Below are 18330 nucleotides of genomic sequence, written 5' to 3' on the forward strand. Positions count from 1 at the left end.
GGAATGTTTATAGTTGCTACAGGAGAAGATCCAACTTGTTTTGTGTTATAAAATCTCTAAAAGATTTAAATAAAAAATTTAATTTATTAATAATAACATTCACCATAAACAATTCTTCCATCACATTAGATTAACTCTGGTTGCTAAGCAACATTAGATTAAAGATGGCCAGAACTGTTGCATGAGTATAACAGTATACTGGTTTTATTGGTAACATGGTGCTATTTTTAAAAAGGATTATGTGTTTTTCTCCTTCATCAAATTCATGTCTGTCATCAGACTTTGGTATATTGAACTTTATGTTACTCTCAGAATGGAGGAGACTCTTTTTGGTGGGAAACACTTTTACCCCACCTGTCTATTTCTCCACAATGCTGTTGATTCTTGTCGCCATGATGTCTACCCAGAATCCCCCGAGGTTGATGCACTCATCTGTGCCTGCTGAAGCACCGGTGCCTTCTGGGCTGCTACAGGAAGAAAGGCCTGGCTGACAGGAAGTGACCTCTATTTATGCCTACTGGAGCCAGGCTATGTCTTCAACCGATGGCTGTCTTATTGATTACGCCATTGTCTCTCTTCCTGCTGAAAACAGAGAGTGAAAAATAAAGTATGACAGGGAGGAAGCAGGGATGGTGCACATCATTGTTACAAAGTTAGCCAAAACTCAGAAGAGGATTTATATTTAGTGCAATATTCATTAGTAGCACTCTTTCTTACTGTAATCTCATATCTCACACAAACTCACTCATAAAAGAAGAAAAAACGTAAATGTGAATTAAAAAAATTAGCAAAAGGAAATAGCAGAAAAGAACTGAGCACTTTTAATTGATGCGGTTCTGAGACCTACAGAGACACAAGCTAAAGTCTGCAGAAGAACCATACAAAGTTCTCCAAGATGCATGCAGCAACCTACATAGTAAAAGAACTGATGCAGGTTTTGTTTTTTCTTTATTTTGACTTTCTGTTGCACAATACTATATATCAAGAGTAGGCGTCGGACTCCTGTGCGCTCTAACTGACACCATGTTGGACATAAAACACACTAGATATTGTCTAGTCCTTTATTTCCTACCCTAAAAAAGATTAGAAGATGATGCAGGCCAGCTGGACCTTCCTTTTGGACGTGACCATCACAGTAAGATTAGACTCATCTTGTCTGCTCTCGGTCTCAGTCGGGTGTCTCTTGTTGTCAATACAGCTCAAATTATTTTCCAATCCCTTCCCCAACTCTGTTCTGCATGCTGGGAACAGCAGGGTCTGTTTAACGCCTGACTGGAAGATAAGAGGCAAAACAGGAGGCCTCAGATAAGAGCACACACACTCACACTCCTGCGGTCAACACAAACACCAGCAGCAGTAAAAATTCGAAATAAATCCCGAGGGTTTTTCCTCTTCCTTTGGGCCAGTGTGGGGGCTTCAGGCAGCTGAAATCCAGGAAAAAACACACATACTGTCTAGTGTGAGAAGTAGGTAGCAGAATCCTAAAATAATCCAAATAAACTGCATTAGATAGAGTGTGGAAGCACAATATTTTGTACCTCATACAACATACAAATATTCAAAATGACACACACTAGAAAAAGCAACAGCTAATTGGGTTTAACTAGCCAGCACATTACTCCTATAAAAGCAGCATGACTCTAGACATACAACTCTAGAGAATACCATTGAATAGTTAGTTTCTGGGCAACTGGGAGAGTAGAAACTAGCTGATTAATGATGCTAACAAGTCAACTAGCAAGAACAGAACCGTTATTGACAGTTTAGACTGTAACATAAAGGCACAGGGACTGTGGAAGTGAGACAAACGTATTGCAAACATCAACATTTACCTCAGAAGTGTAGGTAAATTACATTACAAATCACTTATCTAGACATGGTTTATGAACATCTGTATTTATAAACATTAACAATTTTAAACATTTACCTCAGAAGTGTAGGTAAATTACATTACAAATCACTTATCTAGACATGGTTTATGAACCTCTGTATTTATAAACATTAGCAATTTTACAACACAGGTTGAAAGTTCTAAGAGTAATATGTAATAACATTAAAAAAATCAACGACGCACTGCATCTTTTCATGAAGCAGAATTAACGATACTATACCAAATGTAATGTAAACAAATTTTCCTCTAACATTATGTGTCCCAGTGTTTTAATTCTTTTTTTTATGCCAGAACAATTTGCCAAAGTTTACTATGTAGAATTTATTTAATAAAGAAATCACAATAGGTTTTAATCATCACAGCTAATCATACACAGTGTAGTGTTATACGGCAAGTAATTCTCTGGTAAAACACTCTTGTAAGATGATAAAATATAAGAGGATAAAATGATGGAATGGTTGAAATGGAGATTTGTCATACTATTACATTTTTTTACACACGCCCACTTGTTGTAGCTTGGTCACTAAGGTGGGGTTGCAACACAATATACTATTGTACTGTAGGATCAGAAAAGCTGCAGCCATATGGCTTTGCAATCACTCCACATTATAATGGAGCTCTTAAACGGTTAGCCGTCCGTTTGCCTGTCCCCACAAACACACACACACACACACACACACACACACACACACACACACACACACACACACACACACACACACACACACACACAGATGTAGGTCATTACTATAGAAGCTATGATGGTTGGAGGACATGTGCAGTTAGCATGTGTGATGTATAATGTGTAATAATTCAGATCACTGCCCCATTCTTTTTATACAGTAATCCTTGCCATTTTCTCACTCATTCTCTTTCGTCCTTTGTCTTATTTTGTAGATAAACAGAAAAGATATACAACGTGGCCATTTTCTCCACATTGCAGTGTAAACCCTCTTTAACCTCATTATAGATAAATGCTACGATAAGTGCTCTTTAGCCTAGTGCTATCAATGTGAAAGCTCAATTTTGCTGTAAGCTAACCTTAACCCTATATAAAAACACTGAAGATAGAATATATAAAAAAGGATATATTTTAAAGAAGATATATATTTTAAACATGTTTATGTGTAAAAGTCTATATCCACATTTGCATAATTGTGTTGTTTAGCCAACTATAAAACAAAGTTTAAATACTTACATTTCTCTGAATATGATAACAGATAAATAATTAAATATTTCTTTTGTAAAGAGAAAGGTAAAAAAAAATGACATGATGTTTGACATAGCGTTCACCATGGCTGCTTTCCAAACCACAAGCTACGGTTTTAAACAGTGAGTCTAACACTGCAAACACCATTTGCTATTCAGTATTATAGTCTTATATTCTGACACACAGTTTAATACAATGGCATGCGGTCTTGAACACACACTGTATAGCCAACACCACTTGCATGTATTATAGTCATCTAATTAACCTCACTGTGCACAATAAATGCAATACACACTGTTACTTAGCTGCTACATCCATACTAAAACAGCACATATCCTAAGGTAAAATTATTCTCATTTTGCATTTATGATGATAGTAAGTTTTAATACAGTTTATTCTTTTAGGCCTGCTTTCTGGCTGCAGAGTTCATGACCAGAATTGCTCAGCTCACATACTCATCAGAGTACTTTACACATCTGAGTGGCTAAATGTGACACGCATTACAGATGTCAGAAATTTTCCTGTCTGGTAGGTTTTCATGCCAATATGAAAAATGGTTTATGCCAGGATGGCAAAATGGGATTATGAAGTGTTACTACATCAGCGTCGCCTCCAGGGTTTGGGCTGGGGTTACTGTCTGGGAAAAGTTCTGCAGGGTTTCCTTGTGTCTGTGTGGGTTTTACCATAAGTCCCATTAAGGGTATATTTCCCACCTTGTGCACAGGATAAAGAGTTAGTGAAGATGAACGAATGATGATTTGATGGCAGGGTGAAATGCTGGTGTAGTATCTGAGTTATGGGTCCAGGGTCACTGACTGGATTATAACACATGTTAATAGGTGGATCATGTGTGTGTAAGAAAGACACCTTGTGATGGACTAGTGTCTCATCCAGGGTGTATTCCTGCTTTGTGTCCAGTGGTCCCAAGAATGTTTTGCATGCAGCTTTACCAGGATAAAGTATATAAAATGAACGAATGAATGAATGAGTAGTGGACGGTTTGACTGAGGATAAATAACTCGGAAAATCCCAGAAAGCCCCCCACTCTCTCTCTGCTCCAATCAACCCTCCCTCCTTCCTCAAGGCTATCATCCCTTCCTCCATCTTCACAAACTCCTGCTCACTACCACTCCAGTTTCCCTGATCGTGTGTGTATCCTGCGTCTACGACCTCTGTTTCCTTGCCGAGGAGGAAGACGGGAGACAGCGAAGCAACAATGCCAGGAAAAAGCCTCTAGAGATTAGAGCGTTAGAAACTGCTCGAATTAACAACAAACACACTCCTGCGACCCTCTCACTCACACGCGTGTGAAACGTGCGCCATTACAGGGAATTACACTCCAAAAACACACCCTAATACTGCCAAGACACAAAATTGGATTGTAATTGTAAGCTAAATTTACAACCCAACCATAAAACACTCAGGATGTAGCTGAGGTTAGCTGAGGATGTAGCAGCTTGATTCCCTGAACTGAACACAAGTTCGGTTAGAGAGCAATTAACATTATTGTTCTAAAGGGGAAAAAAAGTTTTAGTTTGATGCTAAATAATAACGTTTTACATTTTATTGTTCATTTGTATTTAGTAAACATTTTACTAGTTTAAATATTATTAAAAATGAAACTCCTGTTATTAGCATGAAATATGTCAGACTTGACTTGCAACCACAGACTTGCATCTGGACATTTTAAGGACAATCTTTAAAATCCATACACATTTATGTATATGTATATTTATGCATAAATCACACACTACGGACAATTTTCCAGAGATGCCAATCAACCTACCATGCATGTCTTTGGACCGGGGGAGGAAACTGGAGTACACAGAGGAAACCCCTGAGACACGGGGAGAACATGCAAACTCCACACACACAAGGCGGAGGCGGGAATCGAACCCCGACCCTGGAGGTGTGAGGTATCTTCATATTTTATATAGTTTTTAAATAGTTTTATTATATAGTTTATACTTTTTTATTTATGTATCTCTTTTTGGTTTTGATTTATTTTTTAATCCTAAATTGCATTCCTTTTAATCTTATACTGGATAGTTGCATAAAGCATTTCACTGCATGACGTACCCTGTATGTATGTGTATGTGACAAATAAAATTTGATTTGATTTTATGGAATAAAAACACTGTCAATAATAATCGTACGTAATTCAAAGCATTTGTGTGTAAATTTTAATTTTGCGGAGTTGGATCCCAAAATCTACGGCCACGACAGTTTACAGATACGAGATTTTGTGTGTTTGTTCAAATACAACTCCAAAATGTACGACTATGACAGTTTACACACAACGCTTGTTTTCACAACACCTCTTTTTCACACATGATTGAAACGGTCTGCGAAACAACTGTCAAAAATACGTCATCACGTTCACAGACATTACTATCCGAGGGAAGATGAATCGATTCCACGAAGTGCGCATGCGCCCCGCCCTCTTTTAAACCACTGCCGCCAAAATGGCGGATCAGCAGCCGAGCGCTCACTCATCGTCAGTGTTGTATAAAGTACTAGAAAGCAATACTTGATTAAAAGTACAAGTATCGTACTAGAAAAAGACTTTGGTAGAAGTGAAAGTCACCTTTTAGAATACTACTCAAGTAAAAGTCTTAAAGTATCTGATATTTACTGTACTTAAGTATCAAAAGTAATTTTCTGATATTTAATGTACTTAAGTGTTTGAAGTAAAAGTAAAAAGTAAAATTTCAGTGATTTTCGGTAGGCATAAGATCAGGGACGGTTCTAGGGTTTCATCTTTAGGGGTTTTAGCCCTCAGTGAGAATTTAAAACAAGAAGACTTTTATATTATATATTATATGACTACATAGTAAGCCAAAAGTTATGGTATTATTAAATGGCAAACGTGGACACCAAACTTTTATGCATGATGTAATGATGCCAGTCTCGAATCAGATCAGTTCATGTATGTGTGCATTCTCTACAAACAGTGTGTCCAATGAATGCAGTCATTAATAAACAAATATTCACAAAGACCAAATCAATAAATGTTATTTTTATTTAGTATTGTATGGATTGTTTGCATTAATATTTTGTTTGTGCTACAACTCTGGTAATAAGAATAGTGACATTTCACTGCTTTTGGTTGCTGTATTTGCAGCTTTCCGATTAACGTTATACATTAACGCTTCCATCTCTGACTGCGCGTGCACGCTGCGCGTACCTGTGCTTCTCCGTACAGCGTGCAATGCAATCTAGGAGCAGTGATTCACCAAACCTCCCTTATTGCATTCACACACATTTCTTCTGATTTTATTTTGTAGTAATGAAGATGCTTAGTGGAAATATAATGTAAAAGTATACATTTTATCTAGGAAATGTAGCGGAGTAAAAGTGAAAGTTGACATAAATTTAAATAGTGAAGTAAAGTACAGATACGTGACATTTCTACTTAAGTACAGTAATGAAGTATTTTTCCTCCGTTACATTACAACACTGCTCATCGTCTCAGGTAAGTTGGTTTTTCCTTCAAATTCGGACATGTTTAAGGGTTAGTTATCACTAATAACAGAGAGGAGTAATATTACTGAGATAGGTTAACTATAATAAGTAAGATTAGCTCTCAGAGTAAGGTTACATTAGGTGCTTAAAGAATACAGCCGTTTAGGAGGTCATCACTGCAGTCTGTAGCGTGATGAGATAGGCCTACATAAAAGAGTTAGCAATTTTAAGTGCTAACTTACTAACAGCTGTGTACATGCACTGGAATACACAGGTCATGCAATATAAGTGTTCACTGCTTAAGTGTTAAAGTCATATTTTATTGTTTATCAGGTTCCATTAGTTGACATCTTGCACTCAGCCCAGAATCTGGTGTCGATGCTGACCGACACCTTAAGTGTTGGACAACAGAAAATGGAGAACCAGTCCAATATCAGTGGACAGTCAGCACAAGAAAGAATGTCCAAGTCAAATGGGCAGTCAGTGCAGCAGGAAATGGGTAGGTGTGAGGTGTGTGTGTCTTTTATGTAGGCCTATCTCATCACCCTACAGACTGCAGTGATGACCTCCTAAACACCTAATGTAACCTTACTCTGAGAGCTAATCTTACTTACTATAGTTAACCTATCTCTGTAATATTACTCCTCTCTGTTATTAGTGATAACTAACCCTTAAACATGTCCGAATTTGGAAGGAAAAACCAACTTACCTGAGACGATGAGTGAGCGCTTGGCTGCTGATTCGCCATTTCGGCGCCAGTGGTTTAAAAGAGGGCGGGGCATATGCGCACATCGTGGAATCAATTCATCTTCCCTCGGATAGTAATGCCTGGGAACGTTACGACGTATTTTTGACAGTTGTTTCGCAGACCGTTTTTGTGTGTGAAAAAGAGGTGTTGTGAAAACAAGCGTTGTGTCTGTAAACTGTCATAGTCGTACATTTTGGAGTTGTATTTGAACAAACACACAAAATCTCGTATCTGTAAACTGTCGTGGCCGTAAATTTTGGGATCCAACTCAGCAAAATTAAAATTTACACACAAATGCTTTGAATTACGTACGATTATTATTGACAGTGTTTTTATTCCATATGATTTGATTTGATTAAAAACCAGTAGGTCTCTGTTAAGCTAGCTAGCTACTCATGCTTTGCTCCCCTTAAGAAGACGTGATTGCCTTTCTCATATCTTCTAGTCATGCTTATAAAATATGAAATATTTTTGTAAACAGCCTAATTCCAAGCTAACACACACTTTATGAGCATCATTATGAGGCTCCTAGTTTTGAAATGATGTACCTGATTTTCTCACCATAATTGTGGGTAAGACCTGGTATTGTTGTTGGATGTGAAGTTTTACATATTTTACAAAATTATAATGAATTGCACTGTTTTGACTGAATCCACAAAATCTTGACGACATACACGTTAAACACATGTCGAAGAGAGGTCATGCGTGACCGTCAACAGGCAAATCCACTTCCTGTCTGCTCTTGACAGCAAAACGCATCTGTTTGACCTTTGACCTCAGCTAATTTCCTTAAGAAACACACCTTCACGCACAACACTGCTGTCGGACACGTGGCCTGTTTTCTACCTTTGTGGATGGACAGCCAAAAGTATGTGGACACTTGACCATCACAGCCGTATGGGCTTCTTCCCCAAACTACCGCAAATATGGTCGAGGCACACAAATGCATATCATGTCTTTGTATGCTGTAGCTTTATAATATCTCTTCAGTGGAGCTAAGAGCCCGACATGACGTGATGTGACATAATGTGCCAAGCATGGAGTGGAAGAGCCTGGACAAAGAACATGGAGAACTTGGAGTGGAAGTATCTTACCTTAACCGTACTGAACACCTTATAGGCCATGATACACCATGACAGCCTTTAATCTGCTAATTCATAAATAATCCAGTCAGCAGCATATCTGGCAGCAGCATCATGCATACAAAGGACAAGAACTTCACATCAAACATCAAACCATTACCACTGACCATGGAATGGTTTAAAGTGTCAGCAGACCGCTTTAAGTATTTGAGGTATTGTTGATCATGTGGGATTTTCACACAAGAGTCTCTCAGAGTTTATTAAGAACGGTGTGAAAAAAAATGAGCGGTGGTTTTGAAGGTGGAATCGGGTTCTTGCTGAGACAACTCAAAGGAGATTCTAGGAGAGACTGGATCAAGGGGCAGTGGGGCAGTGGTTGCTCAAGCAGTTAAGGCTCTGGGTTGAGGGTCAGGGTTCAAGCTCCAGCAATGCCAAGCTGCCACTGTCGGGCCCTTGAGCAAGGCCCTTAACTCTCACTGGTCCAGGGGTGCTGTATCATGTCTGACCTTCGCTCAGACCCCAGCCTCCAAAGTTGGGATATGCAAAGAAAAAATTTCACTGCACTGTAATGTATATGTGACAAAAATAAAGGTTTCTATTCTATCAAGCTTACATAAAGGCTACAGTAACTCAAATAACCACTACTTTTATCCATGGTAAGGAGGAAAGTATCTGTAGACCATCAAAATCCGTGCTTGTCAACCAACAGGAATCATGAATCAGCAGCTTTAACATCTCAATCTATAGGGCATACATTTATGTGTTTAAGAAATAAAATCATCCTAGGCCACGTCTTCGAGTGTGTAACGTTAAACATGTTACTATCTAAACTGTGTTGCATTCCCAGCAGTTCACAGTTCCCCACGATGAACCTCTTTCCATGATAAAGGTGTGAAAAATCTGAAGAACGAAGGAATGTGGCAGCATGAAACCACCTCAGGTTCAATTTGAGATTTTATCTGTTAGCAGAATTCATGACTGTATGAATGTAAAGTATCGTGTGTTTTCCTAACGAATTGTTGAAAGGGTGGAAAAAAGAGAGCGGAAAAAGAAATAGATAAAGAGAAAAACAGAGACAGCAGACTGGGGATTATGAACTGAATAAAAAAAGCTGATTAGTGGAGTGTTAATCCCTCAAATGCTCCAACCATCCATAACAACATTTGCTGTGGCAAAGACAGATTGAATTACGGCTAAAGGAATTGTGTAATGCATGAAAACTGAAGATGTAAATCATCAAGCTGTAAAAAAATGTTGACAGGGTCATGTGAAGGTCAGCAAGTGCAGATTATCTGCAGGGTTTCAGGGGTTCAACATTTCAAAACATGTTACAACATGAAGTCTTAATAGCGCTAAAGCATTTGTTTGTTATATTGGGTTGTTAGAACAATTCATTCATTCATTCATTCATTTTCTACCGCTTATCCGAACTTCTCGGGTCACGGGGAGCCTGTGCCTATCTCAGGCGTCTTTGAGCATCGAGGCAGGATACACCCTGGACGGAGTGCCAACCCATCGCAGGGCACACACACACACTCATTCACTCACACACTCACACACTACGGACAATTTTTACAGAGATGCCAATCAACCTACCATGCATGTCTTTGGACCGGGGGAGGAAACCGGAGTACCCGGAGGAAACCCCCGAGGCACGGGGAGAACATGGAAACTGATAAGAATCATGATAATAATAATATTTATTGGTCTTACATTTATATAACGTCCAATACTCAAGAGTCTGAGCAGCGGTTTAAGGTTATAGCAACTCGCATATACCTTAATTACAGGAAACTTTATGACAACGCAACATATGCTAACATTTCTGCCCTAAATTCAGGATAGAAGTTTAAATTGAGATCATGATCAGTTTGTCATCAGTCTTTAGATTCAGTTTTTTAGATTCATGTCCCCTTTTAAGGAAACATGAATGTGTGTATTCGCCGTCTTGTGATAGACCAATGTTCCGTCCAGTTCCGCTACAGCAAAACAACTTGGTTTATTTCAAATTTCCTATTTTCTTTAGTTTTTCATTAAAAACTATATTATTTCCATAGCTCATGCACCACATATGGCAGGTGATTATGTAAAAACAGGAAGTAGGAAGTAGCCAGTATGTGTAATATGACTTGGGCTGAACTTGTTAAACCTGCACAGAAAGGGACAGGAAATGAGCGGTGCTGACTGAACGACGGCAGAAGGAAAAGAAGGAGGTAAAAGAAAGGACAGAACTCCATTCAAAGAGCAAAAAGGTGTCAGTGTGGCACCGTGAGGATGCACATCCGCTACACCTCCAGCAGGAGGTGGCGGCATTACGGGCTAATAAATATCCACCAAGCTTCCTGTTCGTGGTTTAAAGATCTCGGCAGTTCTCTGTACGGTGGCCATCAAAGTTAAACCACAGAGCCTTTAAAGTCATAGCAGAGCTGTGTGTGTAAGAAAGAGTTCCAGGCCATATGCTAGAGGAAGCAGCACATGTCAAAGATGTGAAGCGGACAAACTGTACACCAAATACAGTCCATCATACAAGTTTGCTTCATTCTTCCACTCAATAGGCTCTGCCTCCTAAAGTTAGATGCAATAAGGCTGATGGGTATAATGTGGGAGAAACTCGGCACACACACTCCAAGGACTTGCAGCTGTGAGGTGAAGCATAGGCGTTTATCTTAAAGTATCTTTTGTCTTTCTGGTTAGATGACACACTGCTGATTCAGCAGAAGCAACAAACAATTGAATCATCTCAGTGGATTTCCTTTTCCTTCTCCAAAAGTGAGACCTGTGATACATATAAGGTATTGTGATTAAACCTGATTAATCAGGAAAAAGCAGCTGCACTGCATTCTTTTGGGCGAAAAAAATCCTCAGATGAAGAAACTCAGAAGAGTGAATCGATTGATAAACACCAAATAGCACCAACATGGATTTAAAGAACAAAAGACGTGCGAAAGGACATCCACCATGTCCCTATTTACCCAAAGTAGAGTGTGTATTTTAAAAATGTTGATATTTAGTATCCAAATCAGTCCTTATATGACATTTTACACTCATTTAACACTTTAAGACACGCCTCCTACACGAATGTGACGCTGGAGTGAAATAAGGAAAATTATGTCTTCAAAATAAAAAAAAGAGTAAGTAATGAAAATGAACCCAAGCTCGGTATCCATCCATCCCTTTATTTTGCGACTGATGTATTAATAATGACACGGTTTGTATGAGCTGTTGAGACTATTAGCATGCTGCTTGCTGCATGCACATAAAATTTAGAATCTCGTGTGTGTGTGTGTGTGTGTGTGTGTGTGTGAGCGAAAGAGAGACATCCGCTAAAGGATGCAGTGAAATGCTGGGAAAGGAGAGAGATAGAAAACAAAGAGAGAGACAGGGAGAGTGAGAATGCCAGCACCATTCAGATGCAAATCCTGACATGGAGCCTAAAGACTGTGAGAGGACCAGGTGTCCAGGGGAGGACGATCCACACAGAACACTCTTTCACCTCTGCCATCCCTCACTCAATCTCTCTTTCTTTCCTGCCTGATTCCGTAACGACGCAAAAGCCTGGCGCGCGTTGGCTCTAAGCAGCATAAAATAAAACAGCACGATTTAAGGATGTGAAAAGAAGTAAAAATTCATTCATGGACATTTTATTACAGCCATGTTGTTGGTGCACATCGGTTGGTGTGTGTGTGTGCATGTGTGTGTGTGTGTGTGTGTGTGTTCATCATCCTCAAGCCCTCATTAGTGTCGGTTCTTATATAAATAATATCCGGTCCTGCCCCAGTAATGTACAGGTAGATGGAGTTTCAACAGACAACTAATGGACTACACGGAGTAAAAATGACAGCTATTGTACTGATGTAGCTGACAGAATCGGTCGATGAGTGTAGCTACACGTCGTGTGGACACGACGGCAAGGATCAATACAGACAGTTTGTCCCCAAACACAAGAAGTTCAAACAAAAGAAGACAGAAAACCTGTAGGATTAAAAGCATCTCTTCATTCATCAGAAATTCAAAAGATGGACAAAGTGCATTTCTGTTCCCAATGTAGAAATCTATAGCGTCCAAATATGGTCATGCTGTACAGTAGAACAATACGGAAAATAGCCTTTACTTGAAAATATGTTCCGTTTATCCATAAACGGTAGAAGAATTGCAAAAAGTGCAAACCATAACATTTCTCCAATCTCCCACACACACACACACACACACACACACACACACACACACACACACACACACACACACAGAGCATAATACAACAGCTGCTTTCCCGTTAACACTACACTATAAAAATGATGAGGAACACACACGCACATACACATACACACACTTCCTGCTCATTCTCAGCACATTTCAGGATTATCATTGTTTTGTAAACTTCTCCCAGGAATGTCTCAACCCACAAATGAAAGATTTCCCAAAATCATGTTTACAATGAAATCAAAGCCTGATAACATCTCCAGCTTTAAAGCGGCTCTCATTTCAGGTTCTTATTATTAATGGTGTTTGTTGGTCTTTAATCGGGAAGTGTTTTCAGGGAAATAAGTGACATGTTTACGTGGAAACGGTTTTCTCTCATAGCTTAATATTTAAATTGCAGCATTCTGTCTAAACACGTTATTTCCGGACCGGGTGTGTGCCGATAATCAGATATATCAATTATACCATGGTGCTTGAATTCTTATATCTGATTGGTCAGAAGAGATGGATAAATTTTTTTTTCAGCTCTGACAGAAATGACAGCAATAAAGTTTATATTAACGCACTGGTTATATAATATTTCTATTTGTTTCTATAACAACAATTAATTCACAGGGATTTACTTCATAAATTGTTGATATGGTGATGATAACTATTCAGTATTCTTGGAAGGAGTCTTCAGTATTAGTACTTTGAGTTGTCCACCTCGAGAAAGTCTTCAAGAACGGTGAGATTTCAGATTTTCTGTAACAAGCTGCTTTTTTCCCCCCTTAAACTCTCTTCAAGGGAAAAAATAAGAGAAAACAACTCTGATGCCGGAACATCTGTTTACAGCTGCTGTATTCTAAGGGAAAACAGGAACTCATTTATTATAGGGATGTTCCACACCATTAAACGTAACGATAAAGAGACGATCGCTAGGTGTTGGGCTTTAATAATTTAAAATGCAGTAGTTGGCAAATTATTCCTGTGGTACTAGAGGAATAAAACACTTCAGGCTGTTACAAGAAAACAATCAAATTAGGTCGGTTGTGTTCTTGTAAGATGTCACATCCTGAAGTGTTTTATTCTTTCAGTTATTAGTATGCATTATATTGGCTGTTTCATGCTTCTGGGTAATCATTGACACACTTATGTTTTTATGTTTGAGATCAAATAAATCATATCACGATGAATTCATTAAATGCACCGGAATGAAAATGAAAACCGGCACACGACCATCTAGAATTCACGTCAGACGTGACACAAAAGCTTCGAGCCTGTGTGACGCTAGACACTGCAATAAAAGGACAGCATATGTGTGTTTATATACGTTCTACTCATGTGTGATTTTAAGGTTTTTTTTGTGAAACATACTCACAGTGTTGGTTAACATGGAAGTGCATGCATTCTGAAATGCTGTCATAAGAAAATAAATGCATTTGGAGTAAATTTCCAGCAACATCCTGACAGCCATCAGCCAAAGCAGAAGTAGCTCACAGAAGTGGCACGAGTCTGTTAACGTCATCATGAATAGAGCGCTTCACTTGTCTCATTCACAATCAGTCTGTCTGTTTTTGTCCCTCTTTTTTATAAGACAGGCCTGATCCTATTCTAAAGCGTTTCCTTTTACAAAATTAAATAAGTGCAGAAGTTGTTTTAAAGGTAGAGGTGTGTGTGTGTGTGTGTGTGTGTGTGTGTGTGTGTGTGTGTGAGAGAGAGAGAGAGAGAGACTTCAGCACCATTATTCTATCTCTTCACTGAGATAATTGATTTGCAAAAAAAAAAAAAAAAAAAACAGAAAAAAAGGCTGAATAATGGACTGATACTGACACCAAATCAGTGCATCCATAGTCTTTTCTGGGGTATTTAAGGACACACTGATTTGTGTTAGACATTAGGCCAATATCAGCTTATGACGCTGGATCATGATGTATTGAACTTGACAATTCACACACAAGATTGTTTCCTTTTTGTGTCAAAATGTCTGTAATAATTTAAAACTATACTGACTATAAATGAGAGCAGCCATGTTTACTTCCTTTCTCATAACAAACAAAAAAAAATCTTAAAATAAAATACAAAAAAAGTTAAAAGGAAAAGTTTTGTTTACGATCCGGAGGTCATGCTGCACCCCCTAGTGGTCAAACCAAGAAAGTGCACCACTAAAGCCTTTGGTGATGCTGCTTGTGCTGATGTCTTTAGGCACTTTAACCAAAATTAGTCAGGTGCCGAGTTTGTGTTTTCTCATCTATACAACAATAAAATTAACTATAAGTGGATAAAAAGTATGACGTTGATATCAGTCAATCCAGGACATGGTGTTATATGTTCTAGGAAAATAATGAACTCGATTGTTTTCCAAAAAAAAAAACATGTTCTGGAATGAATGATTCCTTGAGTAATACAGATATCAAGAAATGGTCCCAAGATTTGTGTCTTCTGTGTTATGGGAATGTACTCATACAAAATGACAAAATAAGGAAAACAGATTCCCAATTAAACAATAAAAAAAACATCTATCTAATTGCCTCCCAAATGCAATGTTTTTTTAGACAATCATCGATAATCTTAAATCTTATGGTCTATAAACCGCCACATGCCTAACATGAACACGTCAGATGCCTAACATGAACACGTCAGATTTGTTTGTTTCTTATCCAGCCACTGTCACTTTCTGTTATACTGAAAAGTAGCTTCTGCACACTGAAGTGCCACAATGGCCCCGCTGGTACGTTAGCATCATTTACGACAAGCAAAATTTCAGCCCTTTTATGTTTCCATCACACAGTGATGATGTTTGAGTCCTTGTGCATGTCTTTAACAAAGGCAGTGCATTTTCCAGACTCTAAGTCACTCTCCCTTTTGTTTGTTTGTCTGTTGTCCCATCTGCGTGTTTGCCTCTGAAGTGAAGCTTTGGTTTGTTCTGCTGGTGTATTTCAGTTCATTTTTCTTTAGTGTTGCTGTATCTGGTCATTATTAATAGGTTTTGTGTATCTGTTTAAGATCTGCTGTGTCACTGCTGTCTGTTGCTAACACAACTATAATCTTAGCGATAATTACGGTAGTGTACCGGCTTGGTCCCGACATCTCACGACTACTAATTAAAACGACGATAATAATTAAAACGACGATTAAGGTTGTGCTTAATAATCTGGAAAATACGGTAAGTAATGTGGCTTTCACACATTCTTGGTGCTTAGGAATAAAAACAGACCATTAAAAAACTCCCAAATGAATTACTTCCTTCATGAAGCACATGGATGTGATGTACAAGAAAACGCAATCCCAGCGCAGGCCCCCAATGCATTGTGGGACTGAAGTGTAATCACACCAGATGTAGAAACCTGAGAGAGGGTCATGTGGACCAGAAGTGTTCAGATGCAGTTAGTAAATATTCACAGGTCAGCATGACGGTCATGAGGCACTCTACAGGTACGTGTCGTGTTCTATGCTGCTCAGACTCAGATTAGACGCCTGAAGACTCGTGTCCTTTAGCAGCGCCTGTGATTGACTTTGTAAAGCCTGGTCCTGCGGTGCCTGGTCATGATCGGTTGTGTCGAGCGAAGTGTCTTTCTTGCTCTTCTTTTTATCTGCTTTGCTTTTCTTTTTCTCCTTGTCTTCAGAGCCGTTGATCTCCGCCGGCTCCACCAAAATGGTGGGTCTCTGCTGCAGGTCCTGTCGGCTGGGAGGCTCGGCGGCCATGATGGCGCGAGCGCCGTGCATTCTGGGAGGGGATTTGCAGTGCAGTTCTCCGTGCGTTTCCTTCCAGTGTCGCAGTTGTGCGAGATGCTCCTTCTCGATGTCTCGCTCAGACAGCGGCAATTCCAGAATCTGGAGGAAGAATCGAGAGACTGATTAATGACCGAATCCAAAAAGCCAAATAGAAAACAAAATCCCAGACTTTGTGCAAAGTGTGAAAGATGCTGGTTAGAATCCAAAGGACCAAATATTCATTTGATTTAGATTTTTCTTTTGTTTGCTCCCTTTGCATTTTGTAAACTCATAAAAACAAACAATTAAAATATATTTTTTTGAACGCATTCTTCACACCTGCCTAAAACGTGTACACACACACACACAAACACAAGGCAATGTCTATGTTAAAAGTGCTACAAAAATTATTGAATTATTGGCACCCAAAAGATATTTTAAAATAAATTTAAATCTGAAATTTTAAACCACTTCGTGTCATAGATCTCTAAACCCAGAGATATTATACTAGTGTCAATAAAACCAAGCCACACTGCTACACAACTGAAACCCCAAAGCAAGCAGAACTGCATTATTCAAAACCTCAGCCATCTTGTACATAAATTAACTGTTAATAAAGAAAACCATAGAGAGCTGGTTGTGTGTTTATTTGTGTTTATGACCTGATTTGCATTATGCATATGATACAGAAGATGTGAGAGGAAACCATAAAGGCTCTGAAGCAGCTTTAAAAAAAAATGCGATCAGCTGATAATGTTAACACATCTGTTTACAGATCAGGACGTGTGTGTGATCAAAAGTCTGCTGGAAAGTAAAAGTAAAATTTAAAGATTTCAGATCCTCTTTTCAAATAAATAACACAAGAGTTGGTTTCAGTACTGCATGAAAGCATGTGTGTGTGTGTGGGTTGTACCTCTTTAATGAGGAAGCCCTCCTGCATGTAGCGTGGCTCTACTTTGCGAAGCCTCTCCATCGTCTCGTACTGACCCGGACACCTTTTTAGCTTCTCTTGAGATCCCAGCATGCATTTCAGAAGCACCAGGCCCACACGAAAAATGACTTTGACTCCTAAAACACCACACAAACACACACAGACACAGGAAAATATGTTAGGTGATAATTCACCATGTGAATCCTAAAACGTTAAGTTTAACAGAGCATTTAAAATGAGCGGCTGAGAATTTTAACAGTAACACGATTTACACGATAATAAAAAAGTCTGTGAACATTATGGGGGGAAAAAATGCTTCAGAGATACTAGGCTGGTAATTGTGTGTGAAGGAAACAGGGTGTGTTCACGCTTAAAACATGACGAACGTGTTTGTGTTAGAAACCAACCTTCGCAGAAGAAAATGTCCCAAACGCGCAGCACTGACGCCCACGGCAGCGTGCGAGAGAATGCGCACATAAACCACTCGGTCATGTAGAGCACAGGGTCGATTTTGTGCTTCTTCAGGTGCCGATGAGACACAGGAGACACACGCTTCAGTAAAGAGAACAGGATCTCTCCGTCCAGCTGGATTGCCTCCTACACACACACACATACACACATACACGCACACACACACATACACGAGCAAACACACATACACGCGCACACACATACACACACACACACACATATACACACACACATACACACACACGCACAAACACACACACACACGCACACACATATACACACACATACACACGCGCACACACACATACATGCACAAACACACGCGCACACACACGCACATACATGCACAAACACACGCACACACACACACACGCGCACACACACACACACACACACAAACACAGACACACACACAGTAGGACAGTGTAACAGCAGCATATAAACATGCAGATGAAGAAGAACTGTCTCACCATCACGTTGTATTGGACGGTTATAAACATAGTTAGTATATTTGCTACATGGAATTCTTTTCACGTTATGCTGCAGTGTATTTACACTCCTGGCAACTATTAAAACAAGATTTATTATTGGTTACTCATTATGGTAACAGGTAAGTGAGGCTGAAGGCTAGCACATGGT

General features: G+C 39.1%; 1 protein-coding gene across 3 annotated transcripts in view; it reads right to left on the reverse strand.

Annotated features, from left to right (window-relative positions):
• Positions 1–11552: 11552 nt before the first annotated feature.
• The window catches only part of LOC113661311 (TBC1 domain family member 10A), a 16179-nt gene continuing 9401 nt past the window's right edge, over positions 11553–18330 (reverse strand). For all 3 annotated transcript variants that reach the window (XM_027175377.2, XM_027175378.2, XM_047804617.1), the window contains 3 exons: positions 17628–17817; positions 17203–17357; positions 11553–16409 (listed from right to left, as the gene is read on the reverse strand). In XM_027175377.2, coding sequence (XP_027031178.2) covers positions 16005–16409; positions 17203–17357; positions 17628–17817 — 750 coding nt within the window. In that variant the 3' untranslated portion in view covers positions 11553–16004. The remainder of the gene's footprint in view (positions 16410–17202; positions 17358–17627; positions 17818–18330) is intronic.

Source organism: Tachysurus fulvidraco, chromosome 20 (genome assembly GCF_022655615.1).
Source record: "Tachysurus fulvidraco isolate hzauxx_2018 chromosome 20, HZAU_PFXX_2.0, whole genome shotgun sequence".
NCBI classification, from domain to species: Eukaryota; Metazoa; Chordata; class Actinopteri; order Siluriformes; family Bagridae; genus Tachysurus; species Tachysurus fulvidraco.